The sequence below is a fragment of the Mirounga leonina genome, unplaced genomic scaffold, assembly GCF_011800145.1.
Source record: "Mirounga leonina isolate KUSES-001 unplaced genomic scaffold, KU_Mleo_1.0 Mir_168, whole genome shotgun sequence".
Lineage (NCBI taxonomy): Eukaryota > Metazoa > Chordata > Mammalia > Carnivora > Phocidae > Mirounga > Mirounga leonina.
In genome coordinates, this window is record NW_023270426.1 from 14,811,392 (window position 1) to 14,828,606 (window position 17,215).

The 17,215-nt window shown below is 37.4% G+C and overlaps 1 protein-coding gene across 1 annotated transcript; it reads left to right on the forward strand.

The window, feature by feature from the left end:
• Positions 1–327: 327 nt before the first annotated feature.
• MINAR2 (membrane integral NOTCH2 associated receptor 2) lies at positions 328–16,770 on the forward strand. Its single transcript, XM_035015081.1, has 3 exons — positions 328–492; positions 12,665–12,886; positions 16,591–16,770. Exons 1-3 carry the CDS (start codon positions 328–330, stop codon positions 16,768–16,770), a joined length of 567 nt encoding a protein of 188 aa, XP_034870972.1.
• Positions 16,771–17,215: the final 445 nt, after the last annotated feature.

A 17,215-nucleotide genomic window follows, 5' to 3' on the forward strand; every position in this document is an offset into this window, starting at 1 on the left:
GTATGGAGCGACATTTAGGGCTACATATCCGATTTTGGCATTTTGTTAAATTTAATGAGTGTAGCCCCATCTGTCCCATTCAAGCACCGTGCGTGCGTGCGTGCGTGTGTCTGTGTTGTGTGTGTGTGTGTATTGTGTGTAAAAGGCAAGGCAGGGTGCTGCGTTGTTCTTGTGTGTTGGTGTGCCATTTCAAGAGTTGGCTCCCCAGTGTAGCTGAGAGACCTGGTTTCAGATGCCAGTCAGAGCATCCTCAGGCTCATTAATAATGGACAAGGCTGACAAGAGCAGCCTCACTTGCTTTGTGTTCCACCGCAGACGAAGGGAGACATGGATCTCTCTGTTTTGCCGAACAACAACCATCCTGACAAATTCCTGCAGCTCGACGTGAAGTCGTTCAGGAGGAGCTCAGCCCTTCTTCAGGCCAGCCTGGCAAGGTTTCCAGCGGGGGGCTACCCTGCTGCGCAGCATTGGCAAAACCTCGTGTACACACAGGTGAGACCAGGGAGATGAAGCGCACCTGGGCTGGGGCTCGTTTCTTTCTATCTACCAGGTCATTATTTGTACAAAAAAAAAAAAAAAAAGGCTGTAGGGAACATGGTACAAGGTAGCAGCTCACTCTTGCAATATAAAAAAGGTCTTTCTCTCTTCCTTAGCATCAGACGGAAAGTCTCTGATCATTTTATAAAATATGTGGATTCCCCCGACCACTCATTTTCCTCCAAGCTCTCGCTTTTCGGCCTGTCCTCATTTTATTGCCTACTTTTCATCTTACTCCTTTCCTTCAGAATTTTTCAAGCCACTTGTTACATTTGCAAATTAGACTCTGGGGGACAGCCCTACTTCTATGTTCTGGTGTATTCTAAGCACAAAGCAGCCGACGCTTACACCGGGGATTCATACACAGCCTCTGAGACAACCAGGGGACTTGCTTTTTCCTCCCTTAGACTGGCTGCCTTTCGTTGGATGCAGAGAAGACTCAGCACAACAACAGAAACCTAATGATTGAAGGCAACGAAAATAGAAGGAACTCTCATCCTTGGAAAGGTGCTGGCTATTGTCTTAGATACTCTTATTTTCCACAGGTATCCATGTGGACAAGATGTAACGATCCGACCTTCAAACCCAGTGCAGACTTTATTTGTTGCTTTCTTCTTTTGTATCTTCCTTCTCTTTGCTGACTGAAAGAGAAGAATAAAACTGTGATGAGTTCCATGTGCTGGAATAAAAATAAAGGCCCTGACTGTTGGACAGCCCATGGAACAGGAATAATCTTTGTTTTAAGACATGAGGGCTAATGGGGTTAAGGGTTAGTCAATTTAGAAACAGGAAGAAGCATTTCTTTTCAGAACAGATGTGACTGACCTACAAACCCCTGCAAGTCATTAAATCCTTTGGAGTTGTTCAAATTCCCTGAACAGAAATTTGTTTTCTTTTAAGAAACAGTTGCTACTCATGAGTCCTGGTGTAAAGTGACTCCTTTGTGGTGTGTTTGTGGGCTCCTCGGGACCTTTATCGTGAGATCATTCAAAATCAAGTACACTCAAATGATTATGTGTTTCCTCCACCTATAAGGGTTTTAATTTATTTCCATCATCAGGCAGCTTGTTATGACAACTGCCTTTGTAAAAAATTTTGCATCCTTCCCTCTTGTAATCTTCAAAACTCCCCCCCCCCATACACACCTTTTTGGTTATTGTTTTTGTATTTTAAGTTAAATGCAGTGAAATTCTTCCTTTTCCTTCCTTATTGTTTATATCATGGAACAAAATGACTCAAAAATCAGTTCAGAAAATCTTGGCCCTCCTATGCTGTGAAGTTTAGTCAAAGAAAATGTATCCAATAAGTTCCTTTGAGGTTGGAACACATCAATCTAACATCTTTTGTTTGGTACTAGAGTTGACCTATTTCCTTCATGTGAATCTTCATGGTTTAAAGCTCTGTTGCGGGTTGTTCCTAAACCTGAATGAAATGTATCTAATTTCTAAGGGGCATCTTTTTCAACAGGCAGGCCCTGATGAGCTGAAGTAGTTATCCAAGAAAAAAACAAGGAGGTAAAAATCTGCTTCCTATGTCTTTAGATTAATGTTACTGGTAACTGTAAACTACACATAAACTTAGTAAATTTAGTTTTCCTTTTACTCTTAAAAAAATGTTAAATGACAGAATAAAGGCCAATTTACTATTGAAATTATGCATTTCAATGATGCGGGGGGGGAATAAATCTTATAAATTCAGATAGTTGGGTAGGCATGACACAAATTAGGACTGAGTATGATTTACATTTACTACTTTTATTTATAATATGTGGATAAGTAATTCTGCTTTCCCTGGTTGGATCTTAAAATTCAGGAATGATGTATTTGTTGGATAAAATATAAATCTAAAGTAAGAGGACATATGAAAGTTTTAAGGGGCTGGAGTGTTCCTGGAGGAAGGCAGTGAGTATAGCAGGTGTATCGAGGTGTTAGGGATGTATAAGGTGGCAGGTGTCAAAGTTCTTCATTTAAAACCCTCACTCTGGTGCACCCAGGTGGCTCAGTTGGTTAAGCATCTGCCGTCGGCTCAGGTCATGGTCCCAGGGTCCTGGGATAGAGCCCCGAGTCGGGCTCCCCGCTCAGTGGAAAGCCTGCTTCTCCCTCTCCCTCTCCAGCTCCCCATCCCCTCCACTCATGCTCTTTCTCACTCTCTCTTGCTCTCTCTCAAATAAATAAATAAAATCTTTAAAAAATAAAAATAAAAAATAAAACCCTCACTCTGTTGGGGATACATTAAGCCAATAGGAAGAGCATTGGCTAAAGAGATTAGAAACTTGGTTTCTTTTCTTTTTTTTTTTTTTTAAGATTTTATTTATTAGAGAGAGCGCACATGCACCACAGTGAGAGTAAGAGAGAAAGCAGGAGCAGGGGCAGTGGGAGAGAGAAGCAGACTCCCCGCTGAGCAGGGAGCCCCACACCTGATGCAGGGCTCCATCCCAGGACTCCGGGATCATGACCTGAGCCGAAGGCAGATGCTTAACCAACCAAGCCACCCAGGCGCCCCAGAAACTTGGTTTCTTGTCTCAAATCCACAATAAGCCACTTCAAGAGACTTCTATTACGACCTTATTTCATTCATGCCTCAATATTTCCACTTGAAAAATTAGTATAATATTATGTATCTGTTTAAAAATGAGAACAAATAAAAATAACGAGGTAAAAACAATTGAGAGAAAAGGTTTCCTATGAAAGTTTAAGAAATGTGTATTATTATTATTATTATTATTATTTGACATATTCCAAATTGTGTTGAAATTATCCTTTCATTAGATTTTGAAAAACAGTAGATAATAATACTTGCATTTTTTTTATTTATAGTGCGGATGGAGGAGGGTGTGTGTGCAGATGGGGGTGTTAGGGAACATAGTTAATACATCTGTCAATCCATAACTCAAGCAGTAGATTTTATACTCACATGAAATCCACAGACTTCAGAGTCGTGTCAGCTTACCCCTGGGTCTCACACCACCCAGGTGCATGGTGTTTAGGATTCCGACCACCTCAAGGAATGTCAAAGGACTTAACCTACAACTATTGCTTTCAAAATTAATGGTAACTCAGCAGTTAAAACACATATCCTATAGTCCCAAATATGAAGTTGAATTCCTAAATATATGCATCATATTTCTATCCATGATTTATCTCTCAAAGCTTTTTAAAAAATCCACATTCCACTTTCAGAGGAAATTCTGTCAGCCATTTTTACATGCAGAAGCAATTCCGGGCATATAGAAAAGTAAGCCCTGTTCTCACTCTTGCCAATAGCCCCAGACACTGTGAAATCCATGCTGCGCAAACCCACAGGTCACCGTGTTTGCAGGGAGAGAGAAAATGAGCATGTATTTCCTGATCCCACTATATTTATACTTTTCTTAAATTCTTTCACTAAAGAAGTAAAGAAGCTTCACAATAAATTTCATCTCAGTGCAATGAACAAACGTTTGCCAAAATCTAATGTTTCTGGTTGTTAAAATAATTTGGGGCATGTATCTGATGAAGGCATTTGGAATTGTATTCCAAATATTTCTGCCAATCCCTTTATAAAACAAGGTAATGAAAGGAAAAGGCAAAAAAAAAATTTTTTAGTTTACATGATAAAATATGTTTTTTCAGATACTGTAGTGGGCCCCCCGTTTTTTTTTTTTTTTTTTCATTAGCAGTTAGACTTCATAATCTTTTCAGACCAATCTCTTTGTTTTATCTTTTCCTGGCTTCCAGGAGCATTCTGGGCTAAACCTGTGAGCTGGACCAAAAAGCCAAGGATAAGAGGTTTTTCTTCCCTTGATTTCTAGACAGTTTCATTTCCTGGGTTTATTCCATTATCACCTTTCCTTGCTTTTATTTTCAGTCTTAATAGCTAACCTTTCCCCGTAAATTTTAATGTCTCTTCTATCTCAGTTTTTTTCCCTTTTGGGTGGTTTTTTTTTTTTTTTTTTTTGGTTGTTTTTTTGCTTTGTAGGCTATAATTGTACCTCTTAACAATCTGTCTCTGGACAGGTCCTTGAGATCTGTCGTGCCTTCTCTAAAAATGTCTCTATTCCTAATCCTCCACTTACTGTTCTGAAAAGAACAGACCTTCATACACAATAGTCTCCCATTTTTAAGCCTACATTTAAAGAAACGTTATAGAACTTCTGAGGCACTTAAATTATTATCTAGGAAGAAGATTGAGGGGCATCACTCAGTTGCTCAGGGATTTACGTGCAAATATCAGAACATGATTTATCAAGTTATGCTAAATGTATGCACTTCACAAGGTCTCCAGTGGGGTCTGGAATTTAGCCTTGGCCGGGGTGTGCTGCCAGAAACAACACCCGAACTGTCCTACCGTACGGCTCTCAGACCAGACCCAAATGTCTCTGGCACTAAAGGCTTTATGAAGGACACCCTCAGGGTTACAATAGCATGTGTGGGACTCCAGAGCCCTGGTTAGGTAGAAAGGAAGGCAGGAGACAAGGTTCAAGAGAGGCCTGGGTCAGACCACAAAGGGTTGGTAGTTGTTGTTTGAGATTTTAAATTTTATCCTGAAAATTTTGAGGACTTGGTGAAATTTTTAAGCAAGAGAATCACGCGATCAAACCTGTGTTTTATAAAGATAGCCATTCTAGTAATTTGGAAAACAGAATTACTGTGGTCACTGAGGACCACAAATTTGTACTCCCACAAGTCATAAATAAACAAAATGCCTTGTTTGCATTATGATTATGAAAGGGATTTCATCGCATGTACAGATTGGGGAAAAATAGAAATCTTTATTTGCTTGATTATCCCAATCCATAAACATGGTATATCTTCATTTCTTCAGTACTTCATATGGCTCAATGATGTCTTATAATTCTCCACATAGAAGTTTTCATAAAGTTCATTAGGTTTATATCTAAATATTGATAGCACTTTATGCTCTTAAGATTAGAACCTTTTAAATCATATTTCATAATAAAGTGTTACTCATGTATGCCACTGATTATTATAGACTACGTAATTATTACATGTTGATCTGTTAATCTGTTTTATTTTGACAATACATATCTCTGTAGATAATCATGCCATCTGCTGTTTTGTTTCATTATTTAAAACCCTTATTCCTTTTATTTACTTTTCTGTTCTTATTGTATTGCTTAGGGCTTCCATTGCAATAATGTATAAATGTTTGTGATTATTGGCATCACTGTATCAATTCTGAAACTAAAACAAATGCTTCTAATATTGCAACTATTTGGTAAACTGTGCCCTGGAATTTGGGGCAGATTCTCTTAATTAGTTTTTAAAGATTCCCTATTTCTAGTTTGCTAAGAAAGTGTGCTTTAAATATAGTTTGAATGTTTTCAAAATCTGTTGCAAAATTCTACCTTTTTTTCCTGTTTATGTGGTGAATTATATTAATCTTCTAATTTTTTAAATCACCCTCTAGGTAAAAATTCTTTCCTGGTATAAATCTTTCTTTTCCTGGTATGTGTAATTTTACATATTGTAGGATTCTGTTTAGCAATAGTTTATTCATGATTTTTGCATTGTGCTTATAAGAGAAATTGGCCTATAATTAAATTACCTTTTCTTTTACTTACTGCCTTTGTCTGGCATTTATACCAACCTCATAAAATGAACTGGGGAGTATTCATTGTTTTCCTATTTTCTGGAAGGATTTGACAAAAATAGGAATGATCTGTTTTCAAGAATATCTGGTAGAAGTTGACTGCCATACTTGCTTGGCCTGGTATTTTTCAATTTGTGTGCAGTTGGGGTAGATTTTAAACTATTGATTCAGTTAGTCAAATGATCACAGGTTTATTAACATTTTCTATTTTTTTCTTAAGTTTGCTAAGCTATGTGGGAAACTGCCCAATTGCATGTAAATTTTTTTAAATTGCTCTCATTATTCTCCTGTTACATTTCTTAATCTCTGCTATGTCTTTACTCATGTTTCTTTTCCATTTCCAGCCCTGTGGATTTGTGTCTTTTTTCCTGAGCAGTATTGCCAGAGGTGTTTTCAGTCTTTCTAGCCCTTCCAGAAAAATAGCTTTCAACATTGTTCATCCTCTCCATTGTGTATTTGTTTTTTCCTTTGTAATATGTATTGATTTCTATCTTTTTTAAAAATTTTATTTAAATTGCAGCTAACATACAGTGTAATTTTCCTTACTTCTATCTTTATTGTTTCTTATTACCTCAGTAATTTTCTCATTCTGCTTTTATCATGCAAGCATATATTTCTATATTAGTCCTTCAAAATATCATTTCAGCTCCAGTCAACAATATTACAAACGTAGCATTTTTCATTTTCATTCTGTTCTAAATTCTTAATTTCCATTATTATTTCTTTAAAGTATGTGTTTTGGTTTTCTACAAAATGTGATACTTTAAATTAACTCTTTGATATTGATCTATAAATTTCTAACTAAGTTGACTGTGTTCAAACAGCATGATCCATATAATACTGAGTCTTTGAAATTTGTTTTAGAGTCTTGCACGTTATCAATTTTTGAAGATATGCAGGGTATATTTTAAAAATTAATGCTTTCAGTTGTTTAATAAAGATGTCAATATATATCACTTGATCAAACTTGGTTTTATTGCTCAAATCCTCTTTATCTTTAGTAATTGTTTTGTCTGCTTGACAAAAATTGTATGTATAAATTTCTCCTTGTAATTTTCTCCAGTTTTGCCTTATAAAGATTGAGACTATTAGATGCATACAAGTTTAGAATTATTACATTTTACTAATGATATCTACCTTTATTCATTTCATAGCAATCCTCTGTATCTAACAAAGTCTTTTATCTTAAAATCTATTTTGTCTGTTATGTATATATACATGCTTTCTTCGTAGTAGCTGAAGTTATGTTGTGGATACAAATATACTCAAAGTTTTCGTGACTTAACACAATAAAATGTATCTCTCACACAAGGTCTGATATGGGTGATATGGATGTCCTAGGCGCCTGACTTCCAAATGGAATCCAGACTGTTCCTTCTTGAGGGTCTACTATATCAGAATCTCTGTTGGGCCTGTATACTGGAAAGAGTAATCCAGGAATCTTTCCAGGGATTTCAGGGGTCAACCCTGAGTTGGGATATGTCCCAATCCAGTCCTATGTCCTAATCCATGGACTGTTGCATGCCCATAAAGAAGAAATGGATTTGCTAGCCAGGCTCTGCCACAGTTTATCATTCTTTTAAACACATTTACATAATATATATTTATATATACTTATACTCTCTCTCGCAAAAATAAATAAATAAATCTTTATAAATGAATAACTAACTAACTAAATAAATAAATAAATAAAATAGAAACATGGCAGTCACTATTCCAAAGTAATTCTGAGGTCTCATGGGAATAGTTTGTGTGGCCTCCTTCCTTAAAGGTGTGGAAGATTGATTAGGCCATGATTCTGCTTTTTAGAAGAACTTCTGATGAACTGTTCTATATAGTTCTTGATTCCACCCTCTAGGAAGCATCCCTTTGTTCACTATTCTCTTTTGCCACATCAGAAGTAGACCCTCCTTCAAGGATAAGCTTCAAAGTTTACTCCTACTCAAGGAAATTTAGAAATCTAGGGTTATTATCGCTTTCTTTTGTTTTGCTTTGCTTTTTAATTCTAAACATTCAAAAGCTTTTAGGTATAGGCTTGTGATTACTTTGGTCATATATTTCTTACAGAATTTAGGAAGCTATTTATTAATGTAATCTTACTTGACCTGACTGAGTACTTGCAATCAATTTTATATGTCAGTAAATACACCTAAAGTTCTTTGAAGGCATAACTCTCAAGTAGGCTTTAATGTCTTGCTTTTCTGCCTCCATTTCTGTATTTTTAGAGTCAGTGACAAACACAGAGAGGCTCTCAGGAATAAGAGTTATGAAAGCATAGCCTAACAGCATCTTTATCTTGAATCACTTTATTCGACTGAGAAATTTCAATAGGCATATTTTGCTCAATGCTTTTTTTTTTTTTAATAATTCTGTGTCTTAGTGTTGGGTTCTACAAACAGATTTTCAACAGTAAGATAGAAGGCATCAAATTTCTAGGTCCTCTCTACTCTCTCTCATTTCTTCTTTCCAACTGTCCCGCTCTTTCTCTAATCTCATCTCCTTCTTCTATCACATTAGTGCTCTGATTATTTACAAGTATCTCTCCTAAAGCTATGGGTGATTGGATTCCCAATTATGACAGATGACATTTATGCCAATTTTTTTTCCTATAAGATATGAATAACCATCATTCCGGCTGCTGCTGTTTTTTTCATCCCTTTCCACTTCTTGGCTCCTAAGCCCATGCCACATGTTTGTGGAATTTTAAGATATACTACTTTCTGTATTAGGGAGAATAGGGTAGGCTCTCCTGTGATGGCAGCTATCCCCACAAAATATCACTAATTAAAAATAAAAGATTTTTTTTTTTTACGATCCATTTCCATATTAGAGAGAGAGAGCGAGTGTGCGTGCAGGGGGAGGGGCAGAGGGAGAGAGAAAATCCTCAAACAGACTCCCTGCTGAGCTCACAGTCCGATGCAGGGCTCAATCCCAGGACCCTGAGTTCATGACCTGAGCTGAAATCAAGAGTCAGATGCTTAACCCACTGAGCCACCGGGCACTCCAAAAATAAAAGAATTTTCTTGCTCATGAAAAGTCTGAGGAAGGACAAATGGATTTTAGCGGCGGCTCTCTTCCAAGAAATAACTCACAGCCTCAAGTTCTTTCATCCTGTAATTCTGCCATCACAGAACCCTTGCTTCATAGTGACACAAAAATGGAAATGAGGGAAGTGAATCAAAAATATTGTGGGAGATTTCAGGGACCAGGTTGGATGGTGGTTTCTGTTACTTTTTTTTTTTTTAGATTTTTTATTTATTTATTTAACAGAGAGAGACATAGAGAGAGCAGGAACACAAGCAGGGGGAGTGGGAGAGGGAGAAGCAGGCTTCCCGCCGAGCAGGGAGCCCGATGTGGGGCTCAATCCCAGGACTCTGGGATCATGACCTGAGCCGAAGGCAGACGCTTAACGACTGAGCCACCCAGGCGCCCGGTTTCTGTTACTTTTATCCATACATCATCAACTAGGAAAGAGCTGGCCCCATTGTAAGGTCAAGCCAGACTGGGAAAGACAGTCATCCTTTATGCTCAGGAAGGGAGAATAAAATTCGTAAGCATTTAACCAGTCACCACAATACATAGTTCTCATTTCTATTTGCCAGTATATCTTTTCACATTATTTCACTCTCATTCTTTGAGTCCTTATATTTTAGGTATTACTCTTGTAAATATTACATCATTTAATTTTAAAAATCTGATCTGACGATCTCTGTCATTAAAATTGAAGGTTTAGTCTTTTACATTTAACATGATGATTTCTAAAATTTTTCTGTTTTCCTGAAGTTCCCCCTATTCTTTGTTTCAGTTTTATTGTCTTAAGATCAAGTTTCCTTTATCTTTTTTCTACTGCTCTACTGATTTAGAAGCTATATATTCTTTCTCTATTTTTCTATGCTCTCACTGACATGATTTCTTAAAATGTTAGAATCAAAAATATGTGTTAAATTTTACAGTCCAGTGATTTAATTGTTGCTATTTAAAAACTCACAAATTAGTAATTATTATCTCTATTTTACCATAAAATCAATACTTGCTTAGATATAAATACTTAGCAATTTTCTTTCTTTTTTCCTTTTTTTTTTTTTTGCTCATTTCTTTTTGCATCTTAATCTTTACTTTTATTATCAAGTTTCTTCCTGAAGTATGTTTCTTTAGAGGTTCTTTCTTTATTGGCCTATTAATTCTGTAGTCTAAGTTTTTGTTTGTCTAAACATGTATTCTATTTCACTCTTTTTACTGTATGATAGTTTACTTATATCTAAATGATGTAAATAATGGCTAAAATGTATAAAAGATAAATGGACAAAGTAATGGTGAATACAGAAAAGTCTAGGTAAGCTTTGAAGTGTTACATTCCTTAAATATTTTAAAATATGAATTATTTTAGAGTTTATATGACTAAAATAATAGAATTACTATTGAGTTTTCCTTTGGTAAATGTAATCTACCCAGAATGTGGTATCAAGAGCTAGAATCAAATACATGCTTTTTTTTCTTTCTTAAGGTATTTGAAAAAAATTACCAAAATATAAATGAACCTCAACCATAATTAGTATTTCTTATCCTGCCATCAAATTCTTAGCAAAGATATTCTGTTAATTTTCTCTTCACATGCCCTTTAGACATGAAATTGTCATGCAACACAAAAAATAAATGGCATCATATATTAGGATAAACCTCAGACTTTCAAGAATGTGGTTTAGAATTAAGGGCTTGAATGTTCTTTTTAGACTATAGCTCTGAGTTAATAATTATTAAAATTATTTTGTTATCTTATACCTATTAGTTTTTCAAGGCCTTTATACATTGTAATAGAGTCTGTTATTTTTTCCTACCCCCCAAAACTGTATTTTCCTCATTTATAGAGCTTTCTTATTTAAGAAGTTCAAGGAATAGTCAAGCAGGCAAGAAAACTGATAAAGCAAATTTGTCAATGTCTGAAGAATTATCTCTCTCAAAGATGATCAAAGATGTCTAGCCTTGGAAAAAAAAAAACTTGAGTCAGAATTATGCTAAGCTGAAATGATCTAAATTTCATATCAAATTGTTTTTTCTCAATTCAGAAACATTTTTATGAGGCCATCCATCTTAAAGACAAATGCTAAGTCAAGATGATATATTATTTCATTGCAAATTTCAGTATTGAAGAATATAAATTGAATTTGAGCAGACCAACAACCTAATAAATTCAGAGAAGATCTCCAACTTGACCTCTAAGTATGTAAAAAATGTACGGGTTAAGAAAATTAGGGAAACCTAAGACCAAAGAGAATGTGAATGGTTTTAGCTAGATGATTTTTTTTGCTTATCAGCCATTTCAGAAGGAAACTGTATGTAATATTAGTTCACAACCTAGCTTACACAAATACATATTTAATGTGACCTATAAACCACAACATATGCTGATATGCTGAGGAAACCAGTGTCTTAATGATCATAAATATGACTCAGAGGAATATTAATTGCTATTGAACCTTCTCTGTTTAGGAAGGCTGAAATATATGAAACACATGTATTGATAAATTGCTGTACATACATGAAATGTGTCGCCAGTTTTTAACGGTTAAACCTAAGTTTTCTGAAAATCAACTTATGTAGAATTCATCTCCCTTGACGCCCCATAACTGAGGCATTAATCTATAAGCTTTTTGTTTCTTCTTAATTTTATTCAGCCAATGAACAAATTTTAAAGCTAAATTTTTCTACCTCCATAGTAATTTTATAGTCATAAGAAAAAAAAAAAAAAGCAAAGTAAAACCCTGAAGGTCAAATCAGACACAGGAAAAACACAACTACCCTAAGCTGCTAAATTTGGGATACTGGTTGTCCTTGGGCAGGGAGAGGACAAGGGTTATGGAAGGGAAGAGGAGGTATGCTGGTAATGTTATGTTTCTTATTGAACTATACATTTATGATATGTGTCTTTTCTATATGTATATTTTGCTTCAATAAAAAAAGATTTTAAAAATCTGAAAGTCAATATTAGAGCCATCTAATAGCCAGCTGGTGTGTAGACATGTAAAGGAGTACGATGCTATTCTGTCCTCCAAGCTGTCTGAAATAGGAGTCTAAAGAGAGTTTTTGTGAAAGCCAAGGCATATCTATAAAATGCCTTTTACTCTTAACTTTGCTGGATTAATACAGCAATGCTAAATATATTTTTATCAGTCATGGAATGCACAAATAGAAGTAAAATGTCATTAAACCTCAATGCAAGTGAGCTGGAAAAACACTGGCTTTGTTCGGAATTCTGCTATTTGAATTAAAGAACAATGTTCTTTCTCTGTGGTTATAAAAGAGCATTTTAATGAATGATCACTGAAGCTGAACAAGATCACACACAAAGAAAAAAGCTTAATTAGTGGCAGGATTCTAGGTCAGACTAGATCCTAGAATCCTTTCCTCATTCATTGTACTAATCTGTTGGGTTTCCAGGCAGAATCAGCAGATTTTCAGGGGCCATTATTCCACGTTTCATCCTCTGCCACCCGTGACGCATTGGTAAGAGGAGCCTTGTCACTGTGTCTCCTAACAGAGAGAAAAGAAGACCATTACCGATCAGCGAATGAGACTGTCTGGTGCAGAGAGTGCTGTGGATCATCCCCCACCATCCCTGTCATCAGTTCTGAAGAATAACCCACTCTATGGTGACCTAAGTTTGGAGGAAGCTATGGAAGAAAGGAAAAAGCATCCCTCGTGGACCGTTGAGGAGTATGACAGGCATTCCCTGCACACAAACCTTTCTGGGCATCTGAAGGTACTCAAAGCAAAGAATCACCTCCTTGAATTGATGAAGATCAGTCAAATATTCCTTTTAAAAAAATGAGTATTAAGGTGACAAGCACTCTTCACTAGACCCAGATCATTAGACTTCAGGTCATGTGGGCTCCTGGCATCCCTTTCTTGCTCCCAGGCAGCATGTGTTTATGGATTTGTTCTGACTTTTACTATGTCAGCAATTACTGACACCTATTTGGTATAGAGGGAAAGAAATAATGTGACACAGAAAGGTTGACCTAGAAGGTAAAATGTTTTTGAAAATTAATTTGCCAGATGAGGTATGTTTTCCCCTAGTTTTGTGACCATTTATTTCATGAAGACTTAAGAATTCCCTCATCCACATTGATTCAAAACTATTTATTCAATGCTCTGTCTTAGGCACGGGGCAAAGAAGTTCTCATCAAGGGTCATCTTATTCCAAGCCCACTCAGTGATTTAAGATTGCAGATTTACATTTTGGACATTTTCCTGTGTCTCAGTAACAAAACAAAAACATTTCAACACAGGAAAAGTATGTAATGAACTCATTCACCCAGCTTAAACCCAACTTCAGTTTTTCTTTGTTTCTTTTTTTCTCCCGGTGTCATCTATCACATAGAAGATCTAGAAATACCTGCAAAGCAAGGAGAGTGGCCCTCTGTTTTCTGAGTGGACTGGATTCCTCCCCTTGCCTCTGCCTGCCCTAAGGTCAGGGAAGCGTGACTTTTTCCACATACACTTCATTTAAGAAGGTGTATCTGCTCTGATCCCCATACCTTAAGCACCTGAAGATTTTTTTCTTTTGCAAAGGGGACAATATTGTGTCCCCTTAAAATCTTACACTTTGAAAAACCTCAAATGTGCACTCTTAAAATATCTTGTTGTCCAGAGTCTTTGAGGTTTTTTAATCTCTTAGTAGATTTAATGTATCTCCTTCTTAATGTAGCCTCTTTTCCAGAGAAGTTTCCATAACAAACGTTCTCCCATAGCAACAGTAATCTTGTGGGGGGTTTTTGTTTGTTTGTTTGTTTGTTTGTTTGTTTTTAATCAAGAGTCTGAAGATCAGGTCCTCTAAGAAATTAGTTTCTTTTTTTATTAAGTTTTTATTTTAATTCCACTGTAGTTAAAATGCAGTGTTATATTAGTTTCAGGTGCTCAATATTGTGACTCAACAATTCACCCAGGGATCATCACAAAAAGTGCACTCCTTAATCCCCATCCTCTGCTTCACCCATCCCCCAACCCTCTTCCCTCTGGTAACCATCAGTTTGTTCTCTATAGTTAAGAGCCTGTTTCTTGGCTTCTCTCTCTCTCTCCTTCTCTCTCTCTTTCCTTTGCTCATTTGCTTTGTTTCTTAAATACCACATGAGTGGAATCATATGGTATTTGTCTTTCTCTGACTTAGTTTGCTTAGCATTATACTGTCTAGCTCCATCCATGTTGCTGCACATGGCAAGATTTCATTCCTTTTATCCATTCATCTTTTGATGGACACTTCGGCTGCTTAAAAAGTCACTTGCTACAATTGGGAAAGTATGTATTGTGTTATTTCACAAACATTTCTTGACTGAGTGCCGGAGGCTCTTCTCTGCTCTTTAGTGTTTACCTGAATGGCAAAAGGATATGAAGATAAGTATTGCTGTCCCTGCATCAAAAAAGTTCATCTAACTGATCAGAGTAATAAAACCATAATTATAGAACAAAATAAAGGAAAAGGATAATGTAATAATAGTAGAAAGGGCTATGCAGATTCGAAAGGAAGACAAAATCACACTGGATTATAAAAAGGCTTCATGAGGGCGCCTGGGTGGCTCAGTCGGTTAAGCGACTGCCTTCGGCTCAGGTCATGATCCTGGAGTCCCGGGATCGAGTCCCGCATCGGGCTCCCTGCTCGGCGGGGAGTCTGCTTCTCCCTCTGACCCTCCTCCCTCTCGTGCTCTCTGTCTCTCGTTCTCTCTCGCAAATAAATAAATAAAATCTTTTAAAAAAAAAGGCTTCATGAAAAAGTTAATTTATGCTGGGCTTGAAGAATGCATAGAATTCCAAAAGATATGGATGGTTTGCATGAGCGGGGAGGCTCTTCTGTCCAGAGTAGCAAGAAAAAAGGCACAAATACCAAAAAGTGAGAGAGATTGGCAGAACAACAAGTAGTCCAGTTTTGCTGACACTACAATTTAAGTAATAGAATAATGGGAAAATGAGGCTCAAAAACACTTTAAAAAGTGTTTGAATGTAAGGCTAAGGAGATTGAACATCGTTGGCAATGAGGAATATTCCTGTTGGCAAATTCTGTGAGCTATGTTTAGGAAGATCAAATATAAATATGATGAGTGCATTGCTTCACTGAACCCGGGGTCTGTCCTCTCCCCACCCATCCTCCACACATACGGTTTACCTCAAAGCTATTCTTTAGCATTCTTTTGAGGGATACTTCTGAAAGTCATGACTTTCTTTTTCATTAGAATTTCTTTCTATACTTCATTCATTCAACTTCTTTCATCACCATCCCAGTACATCTCATAACTAACAGAGCGCCTAACTTATTTTCTGAAATCTTTTCACCTCTTATGGGCTATAAAAGCTCCAAGTGCCTTGGGTCAATAGCATTTTTCTAAATCACTAAGAATTTTATAAGTAAGGAAGGAGAAAAGAAGCCCCATATGCAGTTACCAGGGCTAACGAGGAGCAGGATGTAAGAGGAGTCTGGAATTATGGAAGTTCTTCCTGAGGATTGTAGGCATTAGACTTGCCTTTGATTAGAACACAAAGTAAATGAATGATACAAGTCAAGTACACAGGGATTGCAAGATTATCCTTCTGCAGAGCTCATCCAAATTTTCTTTTACTATTTTAGCTTTTCTAAGACCAGGAAGTTGATATTGCAGCAATGCGGTGGAGGAATTGTATTGCGCTCAGCAGCACCTGCCCAGCTCCCTACGTGTGTGCCCGCTCGGCTCCCAGCAGGGCGCTAAGAAGTCCAAAGCTAATTCACTGACCTCTGAAGCTGACTTAAAGTCCACTGAGACGAGAGAGGCAGAGAGGGGGCGGGCAGCTCAGCTGCAAGCCATTGCTGATGAGAAATAATGATGCTCTTCAAAGCCTAGCCTCTCTTGTTTGAGCTGTGACACTTTTTTTTATTGTTATGTTAATCCCCATACATTACGTCATTAGTTTTAGATGAAGTGTTCCATGATTCATTGTTTGTGCATAACACCCAGTGCTCCATGCAGAACGTGCCCTCCTCAATACCCATCACCAGGCTAACCCATCCTCCCACCCCCCTCCCCTCTAGAACCCTCAGTTTGTTTTTCAGAGTCCATCGTCTCTCATGGTTCGTCTACCCCTCCGATTTGTGACACTTTTTTTTTTTTAAGATTTTATTTATTTTTGACAGAGAGACACAGCGAGAGAGGGAACACAAGCAAGGGGAGTGGGAGAGGGAGAGGCAGGCTTCCTGCAGAGCAGGGAGCCCGATGTAGGGCTCGATCCCAGGACCCTGGGATCATGACACAAGCTGAAGGCAGACGCTTACGACTGAGCCACCCAGGGGGCCCCGAGCTGTGACACTTTTAAGCCTCACTAGGGACAGTGTAGATATCAACCTTCAATACCTCTCCCAGTGTCTTGTTCTGCAGTGTTAGTAAGTCTGTAACACTGGTTACTGATTGATCCTATTCTGCGTAAATTTTTTTTTCTTTTTAGGAAAATCCTAATGACCTACGGTTTTGGTTGGGAGACATGTACACGCCCGGTTTTGATACCTTATTGAAAAAGGAAGAGGAACAAGAGAAACATTCAAAATACCGTCGCATAGGTCTGATTTTGCTCCTTGTTGCCTGTGTCTTGGTTTTCATAGTGACTGTTAGCACATTTTTCACCTGAAGAAACTGCTGCAGATACAGCCACTTGAAATTTCTTTAAAAAATCTTTCTAAATAAACATTTGCAGAAAAAAACATGCTCGGGGGTCTGCATGTACTGTGGAATGTCCAGCTAAGTGTCATTGTCTTGTAGAATGCAAATGTTCCCTGAGCTATGCCGGCTTTCTCTGCTTTGTTCTAGAAGCCTTGGTAGGAATTCCAGAGTGATCTTTGTCCTTCGGGAAGCAGGAATTCCTGGGATCAAAACCACAGAAAAGCTGCTATACACAACCCAAACGAAACACTTAGGATAGAGAACAAAACAGCACCAATAATTGTCAGCAGGCTTGTCTTACCTCCTTGCCAACTACCCTCCCCACCGCCCCGTCATCCCTAAGAAAGTTGAGCAAAGCATTTTTTGGCAGCCCCAGGTGTGCAAGATGAAAACTCGTTGTGCTGCCTGTTGGA

What these genes read in the sequence shown, in the direction of transcription:
- MINAR2 (XM_035015081.1), top strand. Translation starts at nt 328, where the DNA reads ATGGATCTCTCTGTTTTGCCGAACAACAACCATCCTGACAAATTCCTG. An exon ending in AAAACCTCGTGTACACACAG is followed by an intron (nt 493 to 12,664) that starts GTGAGACCAGGG and finishes GTCTCCTAACAG; the next exon opens with AGAGAAAAGAAGACCATTAC. An exon ending in ACCTTTCTGGGCATCTGAAG is followed by an intron (nt 12,887 to 16,590) that starts GTACTCAAAGCA and finishes TTTTCTTTTTAG; the next exon opens with GAAAATCCTAATGACCTACG.